Source organism: Melanotaenia boesemani, chromosome 14 (genome assembly GCF_017639745.1).
Source record: "Melanotaenia boesemani isolate fMelBoe1 chromosome 14, fMelBoe1.pri, whole genome shotgun sequence".
Lineage (NCBI taxonomy): Eukaryota > Metazoa > Chordata > Actinopteri > Atheriniformes > Melanotaeniidae > Melanotaenia > Melanotaenia boesemani.
Genome location: NC_055695.1, coordinates 22,380,991 through 22,395,657, shown reverse-complemented (window position 1 = coordinate 22,395,657; position 14,667 = coordinate 22,380,991). Strand labels below are relative to the sequence as shown.

General features: G+C 36.8%; 1 protein-coding gene across 1 annotated transcript; it reads left to right on the top strand.

Annotated features, from left to right (window-relative positions):
• Positions 1 to 1,685: 1,685 nt before the first annotated feature.
• On the top strand, positions 1,686 to 14,563 carry sh3gl1b (SH3-domain GRB2-like 1b). The gene is made up of 9 exons (XM_042006022.1): positions 1,686 to 2,075; positions 6,969 to 7,037; positions 7,397 to 7,469; positions 7,556 to 7,699; positions 8,018 to 8,151; positions 8,322 to 8,480; positions 9,434 to 9,537; positions 9,704 to 9,837; positions 11,884 to 14,563. Exons 1-9 carry the CDS (start codon positions 2,031 to 2,033, stop codon positions 12,075 to 12,077), a joined length of 1,056 nt encoding a protein of 351 aa, XP_041861956.1. The 5' UTR covers positions 1,686 to 2,030; the 3' UTR covers positions 12,078 to 14,563.
• Positions 14,564 to 14,667: the final 104 nt, after the last annotated feature.

Genomic DNA, 14,667 nt, shown 5'->3' with positions numbered 1-14,667 from the left:
ATCAGATATTGATGAATGACGATTCTTGATACAGTGCTGCTGCCTGAGGGATCTGAGATCACAAGGCTCCAACATTGTCTTGCACTCTCTCGTCCTTTATGCGCTGAATTTCCTCCAAACTCATTGAACTTGAAAGCTTCAGTGATTTTATGCACTCCAAAGAAAGAAAGAGGCTTTGAATTACATTTCAATCATTCTTTGAGGAATATATAAATTTAATTTTCAAAGGTTTAGTGAGTTTTGACACCTTTTTTGGACAAAATGTAGATTCTCTATTTTGCTCCCAAAATCCATTCGTATGTGCAGCTTGTGATCACATTCAGCTGTTAACTAAACTTCATTGATAAAAATTTGGTTTTCATTTTTTCAACCTTAATACTAGCCCAAATTGCCCTACCCAAAACATTTTTGTATTTCAGGCCAGAAATTCAATAGATATGTATTAAGAAAGTATTAACAAACATGACTGATAAAAATTTTGTTTTCCTTTTGTTTATATATCTCGATAGTTGTACGGATTGCTCTATCCTAACCATTTTTTTATGTTTCAGGAGAGAAATGCAATGGATATGTATTAAATTAATTTAAATTGAACATGGATTGTCTTGTGTTTTCTCTAATTAAATAAACTGATTGAAAATAAATTAAATGATTTTTTAACCCAACAGAGCCCAATGTGACATATATGTTACATAAAGCTTCTGAGACATTTTTCTTCAATTTATGGTATAAACTTTGCTCAAAATCCTGTTGAACACGATCTGATACTTGTCTTATGTCCCCTAATAGATACCCAGAATATTTTTAATGTATCACATGGTAATAAATGGTATATATCCCTTCTAAAAAAAATGTACATTTTTTTGTCACATTTTGTTAAAGGGTCAAATAAAGACCTTATATTTAAAAAAAAAAATTGAACTTTCTTACCATTTTTTAATGGGTCGGGCCTTAATGGGTTCAAAATCAAAGTATAACAAAATAAAAGTAAACAATTGGGGGGGCAAAGCATTTTCAAAATTTCCTTGTTTAGTGTTTAGTGACTGCTTTGTTATTCATTTCTGTGAGTGGTTTGCTTCATTGTAAAAGTGTGTTTTCAATAAAACCACAGGAAAACTAGGCCAAGGCCCACATGGTGGAGTCGGTTAGTTGTATGTTTTCTTCTTCCTCTCCCTTTTTTTCAAACTCATGGAAGGTTTTTAGAAGGAAAAGGTCGTATAATGCCACATTTATGGTACCTCGGAAGGGAAGTTTATGCTCCAAATTATGACATTTCTAACCTTCTTTTTTTGTTGTTATTTTTATTTCTAACGTAATCAGCAGGCTTTGTGTTCAAGATGAGTAGCGTTATAACTTGTTTCATACCATCAGATGCTGATATTTTGATACAACACACAGTGGTCTCTTCATTACCCACCTTTGACGATTACTTGAACATTACCTGGTCATGCCAAGGGCAAGATGCCATATCTTATTTTCTTGTTATTTTGTTGTTACCAGAAGGAAATTCAACTTGGTGATGGCTTTGTTTTGGGATTTTCCCTGTTGGGAGACTTGCCATACAACGCAGCACAATTTCTACAGACAAGAAGAAGAAAAAAAAGTATTTGCCTACTACCTCCAGCAGGAGGCGATGTGCACCAAGTTTACAGCCAGGATGTGTCTTCTATGTAAACTCGGAAAACTGATTTTTGTTACCAAGTGGTTGGTTCAGATTTGAAACTCGTTGCAACATATTCGTGAACACTACAGCGTTTATTTTGCCTTCTCAGTATAGGGGATACCAGTGTTGATTTGGGTTGATTTATTCCTTTTTGCTCCGTTATCTGTTTTGACAGTTAGAGGAATCACTCGACGTGGACGTGGTCAGTTGGCGTGTCCAAGCTTCGAGTGACGGCTGTGTAGTCCTATGATTCCTCCGAAGCGTTTTTTTGCACTGGCCCATTTTCTGACAAACTTTATCGCTAACTTTTGGTATATCGTGACTTATTTACACCTCCGTTGGACGTTGAGGACGGTCGCGGTTCAAAATGTCTGTAGCGGGTTTGAAAAAGCAGTTTTATAAAGCCAGTCAGGTTTGTAAAACTTTCTTGCCGCTAGCAACTGTCATGAACCGTTAGCAGCTAGCCTAATTTAGCATAATAAGCTAACATAAAGAATAAGCCAGTGTCAATAACGCTTCGTTTATGTAACTGAATGTGTTTATGTATAGAAACTTGTTCTGCCAATGTGTGAAACGTTAACATTAATTTTAGTTGGCTGCTTGTATTCTTTATATAAAAAAACTTACCATAAAAGTTTATATGCATCTTTTGTGTTTGTTTTAAGCTTAGATAAATTAGCGCAACTAGCCATGCCAGTTTTGGGGTTTCCTTGTTAAGTTACCTAACGTTGAATAATAAATTAAGCACACATCCTGTGGTAAACATTTGTTTTGTTAGCCGAAGGGACTCCCGGGTGAGTCAGGATCTCGGAGTTTTTCTTTTCTTTTGCTTTTTTCTTTCTTTCTTTCTTTCTTTCTTTCTTTCTTTCTTTCTTTCTTTCTTTCTTTTTTCTGTTTTTTAAACAGAAAAAAACACTGCGACACTAAGCCAAGATAGAAATGTACAGTTACGATTTTGAAGAATCTATGGAAATATATTTCTGTCATATTTTTGAGGCTAAATCTTCCCATTAGGGTTCAGTATTAGTCACCTATTTTCCAGTTGTGTCTATTGTTCTGCGAGTCAGATCGATATGTGCAGCAGAGGAGTGAAGCCCTGCACACCACTGCATTATAAATACCCCTTCAAGCTGTTTGTTTACAACTCATAACGATTTTGTGTCTCAACCTTAGTGAGACTGTTTTTAATTTGTGTCAACTCTCAGTTATGGGAGGGGACGGTTAAAATATTTTTTCTGTTTCTTTTCTCTTCCTACTCCTGCTGATCTAAGCAGGAAAGACATTTGGTTTCTGCCCCAGTTTCCTGCCAGGAACACACTCAGATCTCTGTTGGGTTTCATAGCAAGGAAAAATAAGTTGATGTAGAAGCTGTCCTGTCAGGACTGTTGGTATTGACTGTAATGACAATGATTAGCAGAGAAGAGCATAAGTGGATTAGTGCATGAGAAGTGACCCAAAGAATGATGCGGTGAAGGGGGTGGACAGAGTGTGCTTTCCCCAGATCTGACTGCATTGCAGCTGTTTTTCTTGCCAAAACTCCATGAGACTCAATAACACTCCACATAGCTAAGATTTTATACATAAGAGGTATGCAGGAGGTTGGCCGTGAAAATGAAATCTTTGCCTTGTAGCTCACACGTACATGTTTTTTTGTTTCACTGTGTCCATTTTTCTTTTTGTGCCCTTTTAAAAGGATTCCACTTAAGGCAGAATCTTTAACCTGAACCTAAAAGGATTTGTGTGGAAATAATTGCCAGTTGTGGAAAAAGTACTCCCAAGATAAGGGTGGCTTATCATGGGGAATATCCAAGAATCTTAAGAAAAAGATAATACTTAATAAGTCATCTAATGATACAATTGCAGTGGAAGATGCATGCAAGGCAGGCTTATGAAAAGCAAATAGTAAACATCACAAAAACTGTTTGTGCAAGATTGTTATTGAGATGTAAGTCATTATCAAAAAGCAACTCTAATGGAAATTTTGATATCTAAAGCAGATTTTTCTAATATTTACAGGAACAAGTCTGAATCGAAGCCACAGGAGTCTTTAGACATGCATACGTTGTAAGCATCTAGCTCAGCCTTGTTGTAACATGCAGATCATGCTGGATGTTAAGACACAGTTAGATCATACGGGATTAGTTTTCTGATAAAAATGTAGACTAGAGTTTGGTGCCGATCTGATTTTAGTTTACAGGAATGATGTTTATATTATAATCCTCACATTGCTTTTTACTACTCTAAATGAAGATAATTTACTAACAGGTGCCGGTTATGGGATAATGGCATTAGTGTTAAAAGCAGCTGACAGGATGCTACAGATGCAGCTAAAGATTAAGCACTGATATGACAATAATGACTGTGCGATTATGTGGATGTTTTTGTTACTTTTTAATGATGTATTCTCCTTTTTAAACATTTGGATTATCATACTTTTGTGGACCATTTTTCAAATCACTGAACAATATGCACTTTAAAAAAATCTAACATTTAATATGAAAGTTTAAAACTTAATAGTGTTATTTGTTTTTATGTATTTTTATAGCCTTGTATGTTTTGGGAAAAAAAAACAAACAACTTTTATCCGCACTGTCCAGCTGTCTAAGTGAACATAACGTGGTTTCCTGATTTACTGGATATCACCACGTGTAAGTCAGAATTTGCTATTTAAATATGTGGTGCAGGGATAATACTTAAGAGTAGGCACATGTTTCTCAGAAGTGTAGTAAGATTGGAGGAAGAGGTTAAGTATGGCATCTTATGTGTCACCAGAAAAAGTTGCTTAATGTCTTTCCATTAAGCTTGCTGATGTTTTGATCAGCTGAAAAACTTCCTCTTGATATGTGGTTTGCTCAGGTTTTGTGATAGCTCCTTTTTTATCCAGCTTTGATCTCTTCACTTTTTCTACATCATTTTATGCTTGTAGCATTAATTTCAATTTATTCTCTTTAATCAGGTATCATACAGCAAATGCTACCCTTGTAATTCTTCACTCTAAATCTTGACAAGCATATGATTGTAACATTGACGGTAACCTGAAGCAAACCTGCGTTGTAGTTGTTGCACAAGTGTGTTTTGAGGGCGTTTCAACCCACAGAAAAATGCGTTGTGGGTGTTTTTTTCCCCCACTAGCTGTTTTTGCTATCAGTATAAATCATTCTGTCATCTGAAGCCAAAACGAGGTTTGATTAGAATTTGAGATGATACACAAGTGTTTAACAAAAGTCAGAATGAAAAGGATGCCTGTTGTCTAGTGATCCCTCTGTTCTGTTTAAACCAAAACTAGCTTATGACAATATCTTGTGTGGAGTCTCTTAACACTGGTGTACATGTAAATAATAATCTTGTACTCTGTTGTTTGGTGGCCAACAAGTCACTTCAGCCTAAGCCTTCAAGTGTAGCAAGATTATTTTCTTACATCTTAATGAACTTGACAAATTTACTTTTCAAATTTTTGTGGGGTAAAATGCAATCATAAACCACAGGAAGGAAGATAAATTTTGAGTAGTTGCTTGTTCGGTCGGCATCTTTACTTGTGACCAGAATCTCTTAAGGTCTCCTGCCATGTGTTTTCTGCAAACAGCAGCGAGACATCAGTGTAGTTTAAAGAAACCAGTAAAAGCTTGTCAGCTGCTGCTGGCTGTGTTCTTTTTAATATTCTGATTATGAATTTTGTTAAAACCCAATAACCTAAGTCTAAAAGATGAGCTAACTGTTATTGTAATATGCATAATTCAGTTTTTGGTTTCAAACATAACAAATTTAAAAAGTGCTTCATTTAGTTTTTAGACTATTCCTTTATTACTGGAGCAGGATTAATTAAATATTAATATTAGAGTTTTTACAGCCTCTGTCAGAACTTTAACATGTAGGAGAAGCACAGGTTCTTGACATCCTGGTTTTATTATGGAGATTTATTGTCATTAAATGTAGTGTGGTCGGGATTAAAGCAGAAACCTCAGCAAACAACACGGTAGTCTTTGTGGTTGGCTTTGATCTTTACAGAATAGCTCTCAAACTCCCCATGACAAATGACTGTTGCATGCCATTTTCCAACCTTGCTGCTGGTGATGGGAGGGGTGTTTATTTTTATGCTTCTCATCTACAAGAGAAACTCAGACATGGAGTCATGTAGCCCAGCAGTTAAGATTGTAATTAGGGATGCACCGATATGAAAATTTTGGCCGATACCGATATCCGATATTAATATTGTTGTTATGGCCGATAACCGATATTTACCGATGTCGATATATGTATTTTGTTTTAAAAGGTTTAAGATTATCAAATTCTGTACAAAGTGAAAATAAAGCCAACATTAGGGGTGTTAGCTTCCCACCATTGTTTGTGAAGTTCTGGATGGCAGTTTTTCAGATGACATATCAAATTTGTGGTGCTATATGAGTTGACACGGCATCCTCCTCGCATTACTTCGACTTTGCAGATATTGCATACTGCTTTTTGAGTACCTTCTTTTTACACCGTGAAAAATTACCACACAGCTGAAATTGCTTCAGTTACATCCCACAATGTAGTGCTGCATTGCTGTCACATGTCCAAACATGGCTGCATGGCCAAACCTTCCAACACACGTCCACAATCAGCAATTATACAAAAATAAATATCGGCTGTTAATATCGGCCCAGTTTTGCTTATCGGACCGATACCGATATGTTAAAAAATGGCTAACATCAGCCGATACCGATATTAATGCCGATATATCGTGCATCCCTAATTGTAATTATTCTAAAGCCAAAGTTGGAAATGCAGCTTAAAGTAATTTAACTTCATTAATACTACTACAGTACAGACATAGAAGAGTGTTTAGTTTTCTGTGGCCAGTAAACATGCTGATAGTTCTTACATATGAAAATCTTTTTATTCAAGACATCTGTAATCTATTTAAGCCATTGTATACAATTTGACATCAGAATTGTGAAGTTAAGTAACCCACTGTGCATGACATATCATGATGCTGATCAGAGTTGTGCTGCAGTTACCCTTATTTATTTATTTTTTCTTCTCATAACTCTACTTGAGTCATATAAAGAGTTAAGTTTAAGTTTGCACATCACAGATTAGCATACAGGAAGCTGTGCTTCTCGTATGCACCTTGCTACATAAAATGTTCATCCTTGCATCCTCTTGAGTGCACAGGCGCTGTGCAGGCATTTGTATGTTAGGAATGTGTGTCGATTTGTTTCTCACTCAAATCAGAACCTTATGAGCAGCATTACTGCATTTGCTCTCATTTTTGTCATTCCTTATCCTTTCTCTGCTCTCCCTCGCTTTCTCTCCCCATCTCTAGATGGTAAGTGAGAAAGTTGGTGGTGCAGAAGGAACTAAACTGGATGAGGACTTCAGAGACTTGGAACGGGTAAGGGAAACATCTTCTTATAGTTTTGAAAGGTTTAAAATCTTGCTCTAGGTATTGTTGCAGTGCAAAAAGCTTTTTATTTTTATTTTTTGTTTATGTGACTCGTGATCATATTTTTTGCAGAAAAACAGACCATACAATAAAATTTTAACAATTAAACTGTACCCAGTTCAAATGTAAATGTGCATTGTATAAAAATTGAAAAATACTCTTAATATTACTAAAATATCGCTATAAGAAAAATATACTATATTGCAGTATTGCACTACATATTACGTATGGCATCAGATTTCCTCTCTTGTGGTTTGTGACTAGTTGTTTTGTTGCAAAGCTGTGTGTACATTCGCTGTGTTTTGTAGAAGGTAGATGTGACCAGTAAAGCAGTAGTGGAGGTGATCTCCAAAACATCAGAGTACCTGCAACCCAACCCAGGTGAGAAAAAAAAAATCTTGCTGGCATGCGTTAACTTATTTCACCGCTGAGATCAAAATCAATTTCACTTTCCTTTACCTCCACAGCATCACGAGCCAAACTTTCCATGTTGAACACCATGTCTAAGATCCGTGGCCAGGTGAAGAACCCAGGCTATCCTCAGGCTGAGGGGCTGCTAGGAGAGTGTATGGCCAAGTATGGGCGGGAACTCGGAGAGGACACTAACTTTGGTAAGATATGTGTTTTGTGGTTTAGTGCAGTACGTTCTTGGCAGAGGAGCACTGATGTGTGTAAATATTTGTTTCAAAGGGTATACTTCAGAGGCGGTGGTTTAATTAAAATGCTCATTGATAGATTGCACCCAAATGGTTCAGTGTTCTTCTGTGTGTTTTAGGTATTACACTCTTCATGCACATGATTGATTGCACCAATATCTATTATTCACACTTCAACAGACATCATCTGTTCAAGTGTGAATAATTTATATTGGTTATTGAATTTTGTGGTGCAACACTGGTAATTGTCACTCAACTGTCTGTGTGATTCAGGTGGAGCCCTCGTGGATGTAGGAGAGGCCATGAAGAGAATGGCAGAAGTTAAAGACTCTCTAGACATCGATGTGAAACAGAACTTTATTGATCCGTTACAAGGGCTTTGTGACAAGGACCTCAGAGAGATACAGGTATGTGATGCGCATACTTCTGATACCAAATCTTTTATTCAGTGTTTTCACTTCAGATTTCAGCTGACAGACAACAGATGTTCATGTGATAATCCACACTACATCTTAACTCTCAATAAGATTTTCATTCTTTAAAAAAGCTAACCAAATCTTGGCTCTTGCTAATTCAGCACCATCTGAAGAAGCTCGAAGGCCGTCGCCTGGATTACGACTACAAAAAGAAGCGTCAGGGCAAGATACCAGATGAGGAGGTTCGACAGGCCCTGGAGAAGTTTCATGAGTCAAAGGAAGTGGCTGAAACCAGCATGTACAACCTGCTGGAGACTGACGTAAGGACTTATTACCTTTTAATGAGCTGGTGGAGTATAATTTAAATTCCTGCACTGCCTTGTGTTCGTCTTTAAAAAGACCTGTGATAACATTTGAAAGTGTTTTTCTGTCAGCATTCTACTTTCCGCTGTTTATCCACTTAAATTGTAGTGGAGGAAAATTTATTAAAAACATAACCCCAGTTTATTTCAGCCTGGGCCGCCTTATCATACCAAATGCTGCAACTTTGTGAAACACTTTATCACTTGCTTTGCTGTTGTACTTTAACTTTGGTGCAGACCCACCCAAATGTCAAACAAACTTCATTAGTCAGACCTGTAATATCAGTATTGAGATAGTTAAGTATGGCCAGTACAAGTGTGAGGGCATCTATTTAAGGTTTCTTATTATTTCTCTGTTCTTGTTTTCTCATTCATTATAACTAAGTGAATCAAATATGGTAGTTAAAATTTAATGTGAAAATAGAAAAATCAGCTTTCGGAACTACAACACAAATTAATGCAGTTGGTTTTTAAAAAACTAGATATTTGGTCACAGTGAAGTTATAAGTTAGGAGTTGTAGGTTAAGTTATGGCTACGTAATTACCTTTGCATGAGATAGGAGATGGACTTTGCCCAAATACTTGGTACCACATTACTGCGTTAGCAGGACGTATTGATAAACTCAACATCTAATTGTCCAGCTCCCGTTATTGGGAGTTATAGTTAATTAGTTTAATCTTTCATAGAATTGTACCTTAAGACCAGTTTAATTAGACAATAAGCAGGCCTTGTTTGTCATATATAATTGTTTTAGGCATTTGCTTTATAGTAATGTTCTTCCTGGAAGCCATTGTACATATTTTAGAGGGCTTTTTTTTAACTTTGTTTATCAATTAAAATCACTAAAGTGGCAAGATGTAAACTGTGTTGTAGATGTATATGTTTTTTATTTGTGTGTGTTTGTATATAGATAGAGCAGGTGAGCCAGCTCTCATCTCTGGTGGAGTCCCAGTTGCAATACCACAGACAAGCTGTACAAGTGCTGGAGGAGCTTTCAGACAAACTGCGTGACAGGTGGGTGAAGTAATGAAATCTAAAGCTATATAAATACCAGCATGCAGTGTTCTGCCTGAAACTCTTCCAATCCTAGCACTGATTCAATCATAGTGACTTCAGTCAAACATTTTTTTGGGGAAGGGTTTGGAATGTGTGACTGAAACTAATAAGTTTTTGTTAACAGGATGAATGAAGCCCAGTCTCGGCCAAGGCGTGAGTACACACCCAAACCCAAACCTATCTTTGACTTTGGAGACAACAACCATTCAAATGGTGGTTACCCAACTTCAATGGCCCCTCCACCTTCACGCAACTCGGGTAAGAAACCACTAAGATTATATTATCATCAACAATCTTTTGTTTTATCATAAACACAAAAATGATTTAAACTTTGCTAGCTGTTAACAGTGCCTTGTTAAAACAAAAAAACACCCTTTCATTTGTATTAATCTTTCCAAGTAATTCACTCTCAAAGCTTTGCTAAATCTTTGGAAATCTGCCACAGCAGAAACATCCAGCTGCTTCTGCAAGCTCCAGATGGACTGAGCCCAAGTAGCAGGCCTCTATTAAACTCATTTAAAATCTGACAAACTAAACTGAACATCTTGCTCATTGTCAGCATGTTTGCTCAACAACTGCAACCAGTCTGTAACACAGAGTAGAAAAATGTGAAACATGTTCAGTGTTTATTTTATTATTTTTTGTTATCTATTTGATGGAGTCTGTAAATGATTGGATCCGGTGAATGTTTGACTTTCCAAATGCTGAACTAACTTAACTTAACCTGTTGACAAAATGGACATATGTATGGTGTGAAAGAGAGTAAAGTGTGTCTGTGGGAGTGTGTCCCGCCCTGTTATCTGGCTGGCCTCCCTCTGACTGACCTTGTTCCTCTTTCCTGTGGTATCAACAGCGTTGCCGTCTCATTTGACTACATTGTCCTTTCGGAAACCAGGATTGTGTGAGTTACAGATTGTGTTGGTTGTTTGTCACAGTTGTACTATTGGAATGGTCCAGTGCATGTGTGTGTGCACACTTTCTAAAGTGAGACATAGGAAGTAGCAGCTTCTCATTTGGGGGGTTTGGTTGTTTTTGTTTTTGTCTTTTTTGCACAAATCAGTAGATAAACAGCTGGAATTTACTAAAGTCTTATTTCCCTTTTGCTCATCTGCTGCTACTTATATTGTAAACTAGATGCAGAAGTTCTGGCCCTGAAGTGGTTAACCTTGAATGCATGGTTTTTATACACTAACTTGAGCTTTCTGAGAGTGTTCAACATCTTAAACATTATATGAATAATTAAACTAAATAAATGAAAAACACTTATCACAGAGGGAACTTCCAACTATTAAATGGTAGTATTAGTAGTAGTAGTTACAGAAATTATGTTATGAGTGGTGTGCAGCTGCTGGAGTTTTAACAGCAAGAAAACACTTTTTACCTTCATTACAGTTATTGTAGTTGTATCTCGGGTAGTTTTGATATTATTATGACTAAGATTATGTGCTAGCTGTTTAAATCAAGCCATACCAAGTACAGAAAATGCAGTCGAGTTCTGAAGTCTTTGTCTCACTTCTTACCTTCATTTCTTCTACAAATTAATTCATTTGTTGTATTAATATTTTTACTTTTTATTTTCATCTTTCCTGTTATTTTGCATAGTTATGGAAACATAGATCATCTGGTCTGTGTGTGAGAAAGAGAAAAATTTCCTTTGAGACTTTTCTGAAAGGATTTCCATTTTCAAATCCAGGGTTGTTGCTGCAGATGGAGTCTTCCAAACTATTTTTTCCTGTGTAGCCTCTTGTAATATAAATTATTTCTGAAAAAAAATCTACTGGAAAAAAAGCTACTCTATGTTCCACTAAGTGTACAATGATTTTTTTTTTTGCCCTTGTGAACTGATACAGTAGAATGAGCAACCAGAGCTTTCCCCCATCTCTTGCCTACTGAGCAGTGTGTTGGGTGAACTTGATACAATGAGAAAATTGTTTGGCAACAAAAAAGCCTAGTTTGTCTGCGTGCAGAGCGCAGCGGATCTGTGTGAGGTCACAGGGACAGAAGGAGAAAGCAGAGAACGAGGACAGACTAACGGTCCTACAGAAATCTGGTGCTGGAGGATGTTTTAGTTTATGATCAAAGATTGTGTTTTCCTGAACTCATCTTATATTTGGATTTGTTGATGTGATACTAACATATGTATACTGTAAACCTCAATACACAATAACATGGCTAACACGTGCAATTTAGCCTCCTTCTCCTAAAGCTGACACTGCTGCCTTTGTTGTGTCTGGGTATTTAGATTTGTTTGAGTCTGTTATCGCTGTTCTTCTCATCTTTTGTCTTCCGACTTGTTCTTCTCAGCCCCGGAGCAGCCGAGCTGTAAAGCGCTGTACGACTTTGAACCAGAGAACGAAGGAGAGCTGGGCTTCCACGAGGGTGATATTATCATCCTGACCAATCAGATTGATGAAAACTGGTACGAGGGCATGCTGAACGGCCAGTCAGGATTCTTCCCTCTCAACTATGTTGAGGTCCTTGTTCCGTTACCACACTAATATAGATAGAGGGCTAAGAGGAGATTTATAGAGGATGAGGGGAGAGGAAGTAGAAATAATAGAGAGGGAGAAAGCGATGACATGAACGGTCCACAGAGGTTTTATTTTCACCTTCAGGTCCATCATCATCATCATCACAGATGAGCACTTTTTGTCACCTCGGGATCTGGAAACGATCTCAGGCCAGAATGTCAACTTGTTTCATGTAAAGGTTAAAATATCCAGACTAGGACTAAGGCAACAGGTCGTTATTCTTCTGAAAATGAGAAGAATTTATGAGGACTAACTGATCACATATTTATAAGCAACAAGTATTTTTTAACCACAGATAAATGATGCAACAGTGTTTGTTTTCAATTCTATTATTTCAATTATTGGGGCGACAGATCCTTATGTTTTTTCTGTGACTGCAGTCTAAGATTCAGTCAGTGTTTTAGACAAGAGTAACGTCGTGTAATATTGACTGAACTGTGTCATTTCAAAAATGAAAGTTATGTTAATGCCTCCAGAGGACTGAAATTTATACCTTGATACCATCTTGTGGCCTGACCGAGAATTACATGACAACTAAAGGACAACAGCACAACTACATAGTTAAATTAGATTTATATTCTAATGGGAAACAGAAAAATAAGACTCCTCTTTGTAATCTGAAACATTTTTGAAGTTTTGGTCTAATTGCAATATGTATTCTTTGACCCAAGTTAAGGTTAAAATTTGGCACACAACAGGCCTGACGTACTGTTGTCCCTTTGTTTTCATGTTAAAAACATGTGAGAAAATGTTGTAATTGCACCTTGGTCTTCAAATGAGATTGATGTTTGACAGAGCCACTTCACCTTTACATAAAGACCCAAAGTTAAATGCAGAGGTTGCACCTTTTCGTCACTTAAAACAGATGTTTGATGCCTAGAAAAAAAAAGAGTTGTGTGATTGATGTCTGCTAGTCTGTTCAATAGAGGAACCAGAGCCAAAAATACTTTAAAATGCAATAGAAACATATCTTCGTGCTCCTATTTGTTAAACTGCTATTGATTATGTGGCACAGCCATATATCCATGTCTTCTTTTTTTACCTGTTTACCATAGTATTAAGTTCTTCCTTTTCTCAGCCTTTTGAGCCCTGTTGTAGGCACCAGTTAACTCCATTCAGTGCCTGAATAGACGAAGCTGCTGGCAGCAAGTCAGTCTTTTATATTCATCGCTAACTGTCCTGCTGTTACCGTCTGCCCTCATGTCTTGAGAGAATGTGAAACTTGTCTTAGTCCATTTAACCATTTAACTCTGATTATTCACAATGACTTTAATTAAATTCACTTGTTCTATTGGGCTGACTGATGTTTTATCAGTCTGGACAAGGCTGGATTCTTGTTCTGGACTTTGCTACAGCCCACACCTACAGGAGGAGTGTTATCCAACATAAACTGCACAGTATGAGGGAAGGAGCTTGAATGAAAAGGGAAAACATCAAGGGAAACATAATTGCAAGCTGTGATAGATTTGGATCAATGTGGACCACCTTTGTTACCAAACATTTACTCCTAAATCCAGTTGATTTTTCTTTTGTCAGGGATGTGGGAGGAAAAAAAGTTATAATTGTGAATGTCAGAAATGTTGCTGTTTTATTTTTTGCAGTATCTCTCTGCTTCACATCCTTTCTTTTCTCTCTTTTTTGTCACTCCATGCTGCTGGCCACACCCTCCCTACACCTGAGTTTGGTCCTCATCTTGTGTGTTTACATCTCTGACCTTACTACATCTCAATACTTGTATGTAGTTCAGGGCTAAGGGCAATAGGAGGTGCTGTGTGGGTCATACCATTGAGAGAAAAAAATCTGCTTTTGTTTTATTTCAGTGCCTTTGGAAAAGAAACCGGGGGACGTATCCCAACTAATAAAGCAACCAAATCTAACCCAGCTTCTTAGAAATGGTGAACATTTTCTTTTTCTGCTTGTATCTTATTTTTTAGCCGTTGGCAGTTTTTGGTGTTATCATAAAAATGCATGTGTGGTGCTTATTTCTGCACATCAATAACACTACAGACAGTTTCCGCAACATGTTTAGTCTTATCAGCCGCCTACCAGGGGAAACTATAGATTTTTTTTTTTTATTTTTATGTTTTGGTGGTTCTTTTAAAGTTGAATCCATGTCTAAAACAAAAAAGTCCCACTTCTTTCTTTTCCCAAAGGGCTATGTATTTAATTTTTTAATCAGTCTTAAATTCTCTTTTAAACCATCAAATCACTATAGCTCTCTATAGTATTATTTTTATATACAAGATCTTAAAACCTTTAAATTTATCCTTGCATGTAGTCCTGTATTACACCTTGTAAGTGTATATCTTAGGTTTAAGTTGTCTTTTTACTTTTGGTATGAATATAGAAAATTTAACTGCAATATTTTGTCTTTTATTATCACAGTATTTGTATGAGCTTCCTTGTTCCCTGCCTCCCCCATTCTTACAGTAAATAAAAAGAAAATATGTAAATGTTGTGTAACTGTTGTATTTTATAACTTTGAACCAAGTGGAAAAAAACAAAAGGAAGGTTTCCTCTGATTTCAGGAATATTTCTAGACTAAAGTGAACGAAGA

What these genes read in the sequence shown, in the direction of transcription:
- sh3gl1b (XM_042006022.1), top strand. Translation starts at nt 2,031, where the DNA reads ATGTCTGTAGCGGGTTTGAAAAAGCAGTTTTATAAAGCCAGTCAG. An exon ending in ACTTCAGAGACTTGGAACGG is followed by an intron (nt 7,038 to 7,396) that starts GTAAGGGAAACA and finishes TGTGTTTTGTAG; the next exon opens with AAGGTAGATGTGACCAGTAA. An exon ending in AGGACCTCAGAGAGATACAG is followed by an intron (nt 8,152 to 8,321) that starts GTATGTGATGCG and finishes TTGCTAATTCAG; the next exon opens with CACCATCTGAAGAAGCTCGA.